At 39.2% G+C, this 11,106-nt stretch overlaps 1 protein-coding gene across 6 annotated transcripts in view; it reads left to right on the top strand.

The window, feature by feature from the left end:
- BCLAF3 (BCLAF1 and THRAP3 family member 3) overlaps window positions 1-10,366 on the top strand; it is a 53,578-nt gene extending 43,212 nt beyond the window's left edge. For 3 of the 6 annotated variants that reach the window (XM_019666890.1, XM_019666917.1, XM_019666876.1), the window contains one exon: window positions 9,341-10,366. In XM_019666890.1, the coding sequence (XP_019522435.1) occupies window positions 9,341-9,485 (145 nt within the window). In that variant the 3' untranslated portion in view covers window positions 9,486-10,366. Of the gene's footprint in view, window positions 1-5,050; window positions 6,920-9,340 lie in introns of those variants that run through there. The other 3 variants (XM_019666899.1, XM_019666885.1, XM_019666907.1) reach the window with 2 other exon arrangements.
- The last annotated feature ends 740 nt before the right edge of the window (window positions 10,367-11,106 follow it).

Raw genomic sequence — 11,106 nt, 5'->3', positions numbered from 1 at the left:
GAACGGGGGCCCTCTGGCATCCCAAGCCAGTTCTTAACCATCGTGCCACTCGGCCGGCCCTAAATTGGATTGATTTGATTTAATTTAAATTTGCCATGTTGGTATTTGAAATTGCAGCATAAATATATAAAATTACATTCTACATATTATTTTAAATGAAAATAATAGTACTGCATCTGTTATAAAAGGCATATTTGTCAATTTTTTTACTCATTTTTGTTAATAATTTTAGGCTAATATTTTCTTTCAAGAAATGGATATATATTTAGCATTGCTGTCAAATAGTCCAGCTGTGATTTTATAAAATTTCTAACCGTTAATGTTTCCTTAACTATTCATACTTGTGAATTCTTTACACTGAGCTTGCTTAGTGATTTTAGTAAAACTTATTTTTCAAAACGTGAATCAGTTGAATGGAGTTGATGACTGATTTTTTTTTAAGTGTTAGAGTTAAATATAATACCTGCTGTAATCGCTCTCACCCCCAGTTTTAACTGAGTACCTTAGAAGAGGTTTCTCATTTCAGAGTATGTCACCAGGTGTTAGGAAATCCATCCCTTTAACAACATGAGTGTGGTTGGAGTCTTCCCCTCTCGTACACCTCCCTACTGTTGGATTGAGGTGCTGCTTCTCTTCCCGTCTTGTGTGGCACGTTTCTTTGCAGCACATCTTCTAGGTATTTGTCCCAGACAGGTGGCAGCCTGGCTGCTCTTGAGGAAGCTAGTCATTGTTTTCCACTTGAAGAGGGAGACTGAGGCAAGCCTTTTCCTCTGTTTTAGGGTTGAGTTTCAGGAACATGTGTTTCTCTTCTGTCAGCTCCGTGCTGAACTTTGAGTGTTAGCTTTAATTATCTCCATTTTTACCTCTCTTTTTTAGATGATTTGGGTCTCCTGAGTGCTCACTTGACTGTCTGCCTCAGCCTGTGGTTTCCATATGCTCATTGAACTTGCTCCATTTCATCTTTCTTTTCTTTGCCCAATTCCTGCTCACCACCAGTTCTTCCAGACCACACTGACCATCAGCCCCGCTTAACAGCAAATAGAAACCAAATAGCACTTTGTCTTGGGACATGAGCCATGTGTCCTAGAAGGAGCCACAACCTGCTATAGGTCTCCAGTCTTCAGGGCTTAGACTTTTTGTGTCATCTATCGCAGTTATAGTTAGGGTCCAATGCAGGTCTTGGCCCTGCCCTCCTGTACCTTTCACTGCCATCTGAGTGCGTTAGAGCTGGTCCCAACACACTGGATTTTTAAAAACTCATTGTCGTCTACTGTTTTTCTTAGGCCTACCTTTCTGGATGCTGCTTCATGTGTATTTGTTTTGTAGCAATTTTGACATGGGCTTCTCCAGCCTGGCGACTGTCAGTGCCTGCAAGCAAGCCACAGCCAGGCTTTTGATAGATTGTGTTTGAGAGAGCGCCAAATCCTAACCACTAGGCCACAGGGGAGCTGAGCTAGATTGTGTGTGGACAAGGCCCATCTCTATGAGTATGGCAGGAAACCAGGTATCCCACTCTCAGCACCCTGCTTAGCAGTTAGGCTCCACATTCTCCTAACCTTCAGGGAAGCAGCATTGCAGCTGCTCTGCTTCTGCCAAGCTCTGAACTAAGGAAGGTACTCAGGCTGACTTGGCCTTAGCACTGTCCCAGTAGGTTGGGCTGTTTGGAAACCCCATTCCATGTGTGTAGACGAATGATTTAGTCCTGCTACTTCATTTCACCCCAGCCTTCAGGCCTGAAAAAAAAGAGGTGAAGTCCCGGACTCTTTGGTTTCTTCCAGTGTTGTTTGCTTCCCCTTTCCCTTAGATTAGGGACACTGTTGCTCAAATGGGGTCACTGGGTGTGAGGTACCATTTACATCACTTTTCATCCCAAGCTTCAACATTAGAAGGACCCATTTGAAGGTCCTGTGCTGGAGAGAAACCTTAGTCTGAGTAGCATCCGTGCACTGCTTTGGCTTTTTGCCCTAATAGGGAGTTCATTCTTTTCATTGTTATTAGACCACCACCTTGATTAATTAAGGATACATGACTGATTAATTAATTTAGGTGCCCTGGAACTTCTTCCCACATGTCTCAAAGTCCACCAGGAAGGCTTAGCTTGATCTTGTGTGGACTCCTCTCTCCTCCACCATATTGAAATTCGTGGCTTGAAAGTCTTGTGGTGTTCAGCTGTGGTACAGTCTGGTTACTGTGCATCACACCTGTGCATCCTGTCTCCAGCACCAAACAGCCTCAGGGAGGGGTGAGGGAGATGCCCGATGTCCGATGTGTCCCTAATACATCCTGTTGTCCCACTTACCAGAATGATCATGGCTTCCCTAAAACCTCATTGGCTCCCCAGATGCCTATAGAGTAGTAAGATTCCCAAGCAGTGTTAGGAAAGTACACAACTGAAAGTCTTCCGGGCCGGCCGAGTGGTGCGATGGTTAAGAAATCGCTTGGGATGCCAGAGGACCCCGGTTCGGATCCCACATATGAGGGCCAGTAACACTGCCCTCTACAGCTAAGATGCTGAACAACAGCTCAACCTGGAGCTGGGCTGCCTTGAGTCGCCAGGGACAGCGTAGGCTGCAGCCCCTGTGGCAGTGGGTTGCCGTGGGCTACCGTGTGTAGCCAGCAGCCAGCGTGAGCGGCCAGCAGCGCAGTGAGCGGCCGTCCAGAAGCCGGCGACTGATCTGCCTCACCAGAGAAGAGTGCAATGATGGTGCCAACTTGGGCCAGTGAAGCAACATCCTCTACAACTAGATTGAGGAACAAAACGACAGCAACTTGTCTGTTCCCCTTTCCCCAATTCCCCAGCACTGTTCCCATCCCCCCAATTCCCCAATAAAAATCTTTAAAAAAAAAAAAAAAAAAGAAAGTCTTCCTTCTCGTTCATCATGCACTTGTCATATTAATTCCGTTCTGGCACCCAGATTTCCTCTTATTCCATTACCTTTCTTTTGGATTCTGTGCTTGGGCTGGAAGATGTGGGGGTGGGAGGAATTTCTGTTATGCTTGGAATAAGGCTGGTCTTTTATTCACTGTCATTCACAAGTGCCCCCTTAAATATCCTCTTCTCATCACAGAAAGTTTTCAGGAACCCTTGAGGGTCAGACTATGTACCAGAATAGAACAAAGAACCTAGTAAGAATTCACGACACCACCTCTGGGAACATTGTCTTTGAAGAAACGTAGCAGTTGTGCATTTGGTCAGGAAGACATGGAGGTCCTAGCATCGTAGATTCTCCAGTGGTCCTCGGTTGCCTGTCAGCTAGGCGCCTACCAGAGTTCTGTCCATGGATAGAAAGGGGAGAGTGGAGAGAGCATAAGGAAACTGCAGGAAGGAAGTTAGAAATTCATAGCTTTTCTAGGTGAAAAAAAAACTTGAAGTCAAGGAGTACAAAGATTAGAACAGGGACCAAGATCAGGTGAAGCAGCCAGAATCTGATAGCTGCTGTGCCCCACGTGCTGCAGTGAGCCAGGGTGCAAAGGTGGGAGCATCATCGCCTTCAAGCGCGTCTGAGCTGGAGCCTCCAGCTTCACCACCTGCTTCTGACTTCTCTGTTTTACTTGGTGGTTTCTCTTCTTCCATACATCCTTAAAAAATGTAAGCACACTGGCGTTATAGTCTTTATTCTCTTGATTTATTCCTTGTTGATACTTGCCTTGATTGCTCTCACCTCTTCCCAAGGTTTCAGCCATCACCTCTGGTAATGTCTTCAGCCCTGACAACTCTTCAGATCCCCAGGTTTCCCACTGCCCCCCAGACGCCCTCATGTGGATGTGCTGCAGGTGCCTCAAATTCAGAATGTTCAAAATCAAATTTGCGCTGACACGTGCTACAGCATGAGTGACCCTTAAAAACATGATGCCAAGTGACAAAAGCCAGTCACACAAAACCACATATTGTATGATTCCAACTATAGGAACTGTTCAGAATAAACCAAGCCATAGAGACAGAAAGTAGGTTAGTGGTTGCCAGGGACTGGGGAGTTAGGGCAAAGTAGGGGATTTGTGTGACTAATGAGTATGGGGTTTTGGGGGGAGGAGGTGAGAAAAATATTCTAAAACTGATTATGGTGACTGATGGTTGCACAAGTCTGTGAATACACTAAAAAGTAGTTGAATTGTAAACTTTAAATGGGTAAACTGTATGGTATGTGAATTAGATCTCAGTAATGCTGTTAAAAATCCAATCGCATTTGTCTCCTCCCCCTGGCCACTGGCTTCTCGTCATGGTCCATAACTCCTGTAGCTAGCCAGCCAAACCGGGAACTTGTCCTGTTCATCCTTCTAGTTCTCCTTCCAACTTCATCCATGCCAAGTCTTCTTATATCTCACTCATTCGTTACTTCATTTGATTCATTCATTTTTAAGGCTGCATATTATTCCACCTTGTGGTTATATTATTTATTTCAGTGCTTTTCAAACTTTTTTTGCTTACATACCGTAGAATTTTGAAAAATTATTAATCTCGTTATATACTTTTAGGTTGGTAGTTAATATTTTTTATGATGTTTCCACTGTTACACAGGATACAATTTCTGGTATATTATAAATACCGAGAGTCTTTAATAAAACTGTTACATCATTGTAAATCTCTTCAGTGGAACCTGCACACCATAGGAATTTGATAACATCATTCATTTTTTTTAAAAGTACAAACAAGTTCTTTTAACAGTGAGAAATTTTACATCATTCCTTTTTTTTTGCTTTGAATTTGCATTCCATTTCATTTCCCCTGTAGACTTTTCTTTGAAAGTCTTGTATTGACCACCCAGTCAAATTTGATGCATAATGTTAATAGATTTCTGTGACTATTAGGTGTTAAATATTTCCTCTGGATTGAGTTAACATTATAGTTGATCAAAATATCATAAATACATTACAGATTTTATTAACTATTGATTAGACAAAAGTTTTATTAGAAATTAAAACTATTGATTATTAAAATAAGTTTTATTAGAAATCTCTTCAATAAGTTCATGTATTCAGAGATAAATATTACTTATTGCTACTATAATAATACAGTGTTTATCCATTCTAATTCTATTTTTTCTTTTTATAGATGTAAGTCCTGAGAAATCTTGTTTATATGATTATATAGATGGAAATCAAAGCACTTTAATTATAACAGTGCCACTCGGTTCTTTGGACTCATTCTGAATTATAGGCCAGAAAAAAAATCACTTGATCTGTCATCAAAAAGTATTTTGAGTGTTTCTCTGACAGCTCAATTTTGTACTCTATTTTATTAAAAAGCAAAGAATTGGAAACCACTGGACCTGCAAAAGTATGCTATTTATTACTAGCTGCTAGCGTGGGTTCATTTTCTTCAGACTACCACCAATATTTCCAACTTCCCCCTTTTTGGGGGTTCCCAGGTAATGCAGAGTAGTCAGATCCAGGATGAGAAGGTATATTTTTCCTGTATAAAGTGGGAGGTAGGGAACCAGCCTTAATCAGTTGTGAAAGCAGGTTAATTTTGGAAAGCAAGCATTGGGAATTTGAGGATCTGGAAATTAATTCCCTCCAAACTATCTGTACCCACATACTCCTTGGAAAGTCTTCATATACCCCTAAACACATGCATACCCGAGTTGGATGATTGATAACTTACTTAACCAAGCCTCTGTTGATGACTTCAGGGTAGCTTACAGGTTTTCATTACTTCTGGTAACACGCCCCAGGCACATTGACACTCTGGTACTTGGCAGTAGTGTCCCATTTACTGATTTCTGCTCTCACCGGAAGTACATGAAAGGGACTGTTTACCTACACCCGAGCCAGCACTCCACGTTATCAGCCTTTATTATTTGATGTCCATCTAATAGCAGGAAATAGTTCTCATTGCCCTTCTTTGATTATTAATGATGTGAGCATACTTTTTATGTGTCTATTGGCCATTTCTATTTCTTTGCTCAATTTCCTTATTTCTGTGCTTTGCCAGTGCTCCTGTTGAGGGATGGTACTTTTTCTTATTGATTTGTAAGAATTCCTGATTAACCTGTCGTACATTTTGCTGGTTTTAATTTAATGTTTGTCAGCTGTTTATGGTGGCTTTTACATTACTGAACTTGTAAATGTTTGTGAATCTGTCAAGATTGTCTTACAGCTTCTGGATTTCATATCATGTTTATGCTTATAAAAATTCCTTATGGTTATTTTTATAACCTTTATAAAGGTTAAATTCATGGTTGTAAATTTTTAAACATATAAGTACTTATTCCATTTAGAATTTATTTTTATGGTACACTATGAGGTTAGGATCTAATTTTTCTCCCCAATGGATAGTCAGTTTTTCTAACACTGTTTCTTGAATAATTTGTCTTTTTCCCACTGATTGAAAATGCCACCTTTACGGTATACTGCATTCTCATGTATTTCTGGTCTGTTTTTGGACTCTTTGGAGCCTCTAACTTGTTTCCTGGCCTCCTGAGATTTGCTTATTCCATCCCTTCACTACTAGCACAATTACTGACTTGAAACACAGATTGAATCATATCACTGTTATGCAAACACCTTCCAAGGATTCTGTTGCCTGTGAAAAAAGAGACTAGATTTGTTAGCCAGGTCCAGCCCTAAGCTACCTTCCTAACTATGTTTTTCACTGGGCCCTTTGCTTTTTGGAGTATAACATAATTTTTCATGTATTTGTATCTTTGTTCCTGCTGTTCTCTTGGCTAAAAATAGTCACCTGATCCCCATTCTTTTATTAAAACCCTGCTTTCCTTTTAAGACCCATTGTAGAGCCTTACCAAAACCCCTTCTTTAGCTCGTTTCATTTGGTCCCTAACTGTTGCTGTTTACTTTCCTATTTCCCCAAATAGGGGGTCAGCTCCTTGAGGATAGAGGATACCTCATTTGTTGTTGTTTTTTCAGCTGAGCCATCCTGCCACCTGTTGGCAGCTCAGCGGCTGCTCAGCTCGGGCTGGGAATCGAACCGCTGTTGCTCAGAGCTTGCACTCTTGAGCGAGCTCTTAACCAACTGAGCCACTCGGCCGGCCCTCATTAGTTTTTATATATTACCCTGTTGACTTTCATATAGTTTGTCTTTAAAAAATGCTTGTTGAATGAATCGAATCTAATTGTGTGTGTATGTGTTATGCCCGAGCAAAGTCCAGAGGACATCAGGTACAAGTTTCCAAGAGTCCTCTCCCAGTGGAGCCACACAGCACATGCTTAACTTCCCCAGCAATGAGCTGTGACAACACATGTGAAATGTTGCCAACCATGGAAGCTCGTTAGAGACTCAGTGCCTAGGGTTTTTATTGGGGGCTGGTCACATAGGCACCCGTGCCAGGCACAGACCCCAATTCCAGACTCTCAGAGGAAAGCAGCATAGACTACATTGTTTGTACAGTCTAGACCAGCGGTTCTTAACTTTTCACAGGGGTCGCCTAAGACCATTGGAAAACATATTTTCAAAGGTCTTAGGAACCGAGACACCGCTCCTCTATCCGTCTCCGGGCCCACATGCAGATACACCCACATACGACTACCTGGCGACCCCTGTGAAAGGGTCGTTGGACCCTCAAAGGGGTCGCAACCCACAGGTTGAGAACTGCTGGTCTAGACCCTCATCAGTGGTTGGAACCCTCCCAAACTCTAAGTTCCCAGACACTAGCCAAGGGTCAACCTTGTAAGTAGGCCTTTCAAAGGACAGCAGTCAGGTTTGCTGTATTAACTCTTTTCTGTAGCCATATTTTTGAAGAGCTTAATTTCCCATATGGTAAATGCCTAAAGAGAGGAGGAAAAGATCAGTATGTTAAGGATGGTCAGGGCATGTGTGCTGTGTACTTTGATTTCTACTCTCTTCACAGAGGAAGTAGGTTGTGAGCTGAGTCATGGAGAAGAGCTGGACATAGAAGGGGCTACAAGACCCATGTTTGGCAGTAGAATGTAGAGTTGGGTAGAGATAAAGGTGTACAAATTATATAGGGCCTCAAAAGCTGGGCAGAATATCGAGGATGTGATGTGGTAGTAATGGGACATTTTCCTGGACTTAGAAGGAGAAAGTGGTACTTGAGGATGACCGCTTGGTGATCAGAGGGTAGGCAGTGTTCTGGGGAGGAGATGAGATACAGGAAGACCAACAAAGGGACATTTGCAAGGAAACAAGAGTCGAGGTAATGAAAAGCTAGGCAAGGGTGGTGCTTGTATATCTAGTTCAGCCTTCTGCTTAATTAGGTTTTCAAATAATTGGAAGAATGGAGGGATCAGTCCAAGAGATGTATAGAAGAAACTGTGTCAAGGGTGAATGTGTCTCAAAATTATCATACATTTTTACAACCAAGGTATTTCAGTTGAAAAAAGTTTTAAGAATTATTATAGTTAGAATTTCCTTTTAAAGTTGTTAGTAGGCAACAAATATTTTAAGATCAATATATGTGATTTTTATGTTATAGAATGAGTAAAGAAATAGAATGCAATGAAGTCTACCTCTGTTTAAAGGAATGATGTTGATAAAATATATATGCATGTATTTCGAATATCTCATTAACCAAAATAGGAAGAAGAAGAAGAATTTTCTATCAGTATTGTTTTTATTTGGAATTAAATGTTTCCACACTAATATAAATGCCAAAAAAATAAATCAACTTCTACATTTCTTTCAGTTTTAATAATATAAGAGCCTAGTAAAAGGTAAGGATATATGTGTACTGTCCCAGAAAAACATGTCATTATACCATTTTTGCTCTTTTATTAGTTGCATGGTTCAATGTGGTTGGTAATTTAATATTTTGCATAGCGTCACAGTAGAGAATCCACGTTCATTACCCTTTAATCATAGTCTTACTGTTCTTGTCAATTTCCTTTTCTGTGTTTATTGAAGCCTTACATCTTTTTATGTTGTTGATAACCATCCAAAAGCAAGAAAGCTTCCCTCACTCCAATAACTTTCTCTGCTGTTACCAACCCAGCTACAAGAATCCAGTTTTAGAATTAGATATCATATGATGGCAAAGATCAAATACCAGCTTGAAGTTGTGTGTGTGTCAGTCACATCAGGCTCCCTACTAGAGAGACTAAAATTTAAGAGCCTTGATTTTTTTTGCCAGGGATGGCCTCAGTGAAACTCACCCAAGAGCAGAATGCCATTTTCATCACCTTACTAATACCAGTGTATCAAGTGTCATACATTTTCTTTGTCCTATTGACATAATTTGATATCCATTTTTATGTGTGCTGTTGTTACTTTATGTCTTTGAGGTTCCATATATCTTTGTGGAGATCTTGGATGCAAGTAGGACAATATAAATTAAAATAATTTGAAAGACAGCGTGAACAAAAGTAGCTCAGATGTTATACCTGATGCTTCTCTTGAAGTTTGTATTTTTTTGTTTTCTTTCAATAGGAATACACAAATATTGCCACAGCAATCTAATCTGGGATTGTTACAAATGGAAACAACACTGCAGGACGATATTTGGAAGCATCTCATTTTGTCAGGAGTTAGAATTCACACTAAATCACTAATTGTAACTTTCTTGATAAAATAACTTTATTTTTCTGTAGTGGAATGCTACAACGTTTTTACACTTAATTGCTTTTAAATTACAGTATTCAATTGAAAAGTTGTATTAAACTATAGTTTCTTTTGCAAAAAGTTTCAAAAGGGCATTATTTGTTGAATTTTTCTCTGAGCATGATTTCGTAGGGAACTTAACTGAGTTATATCTAAACATATATATGTTGAAAGTTTTGCTTATGCAATAAAAAGAAAAACAAAGTATCTGAATTATATAGTGTCTCCATGAAATAACTTCAAACAGTGGCCTTACGGTAGCAAATTTTCTACCAGATTTTTCTCTTTCTGATGACACTGGCTTGTAACTTGAAGTTTTCTTAAGTTTCTGGAGATAAAGGCCTATATAATTCATACATTTCATATTATGACAGAAGAAGGTGAGAGAAAAGGTGCTTCAAATATTCCATCAGGTAGTTATGAGTGCACTGAATTTTTAGTAATTGGTTCATTCATTTTTTTTCCACAACTATTTGCTCTTTCCCAATTTCAAAATGCTATTGTGGAAAATACATGAAGATTTTGTAATCTATATTCCATCTTACTTTCCCTCAGGGCAAGCTTATGCATATCATATTTTTAAAGGCTTTTTAAAAATTTAATGAATTCTCATATTTGGAAATTGTACTTTACTACTACAGCGTTATACATTTTGCAAGCACATATTCAAAGTGTTTAAGTTCCATTGCATTGAGTACCTATTATGTGTAAGACAGAATTGATGGAATTTTAAATGATGTTTTAGGTCCCAGTACCTTATTTCTTTGTTTTCTGTGTTCTGCTTAATTGTACATATACATTGCCAATAAAGTTTTTGTGAAATGTTTATTTGTAATAAAATATTGTTGCTCTTTACGCTTAAAGAAGTTATTTGCCAGTCTGTGAGAATGTTATTTTAATTTTATATGAGAATTACAGCCCTAGGTAGGACCTGTTGATGTTTTAAACACTGTTCTGCACTTTTTAAACAGAAGTTTCTAAATCAAAACCTGGTAAGAACTTGATTTTTCATGAATGGATTATGAAAAATCTTACTACAAACACTTAATTTTTTTAACATATCTTTAAAAGATAGGGCAGCCATTTCCTTAATGGGTTAGCAATGAAGAGGGATGAGAACACTTAATGCATTACAATCAGGTAATACATTTAGATAGATGGCCTGTCTCATGTTGTGTACCATCTCTATAGGTCAGGTTTTCCAAACATAGTTAATATTCATTATGGTAAGAAAGAAATGCATGCGCACAGTAGTATGACAACTTTATATTTTGTTAGGTATGGATAACATCTCTCTTAAATTTTAAAATAATTTATTTCATTTATTCCCATATTCTGGGGGACAATTACGAGCCTCACATATTTAACCATTTAGTTAACACATACTTATTACACAAATTCTGTGCTAAAATTCCAGCAGTGAACAAGAAAATGACACATGGAACCTGCTTTTATGGTGCAAACAGTCTGATAGGGAAAACAGACATTAAGCATAGAAATGATTCTTTAACTCTTTTTATTTATTGTAGCACTGCAGGATAAGATGGTTGATTCAACATTAATCATTCCACAACTGATTTCTGATTCAGGCATGT

Source organism: Hipposideros armiger, unplaced genomic scaffold (assembly GCF_001890085.2).
Source record: "Hipposideros armiger isolate ML-2016 unplaced genomic scaffold, ASM189008v1 scaffold_13, whole genome shotgun sequence".
Taxonomy (NCBI): Eukaryota; Metazoa; Chordata; class Mammalia; order Chiroptera; family Hipposideridae; genus Hipposideros; species Hipposideros armiger.
This window is presented reverse-complemented; position numbering and strand designations above follow the sequence as displayed.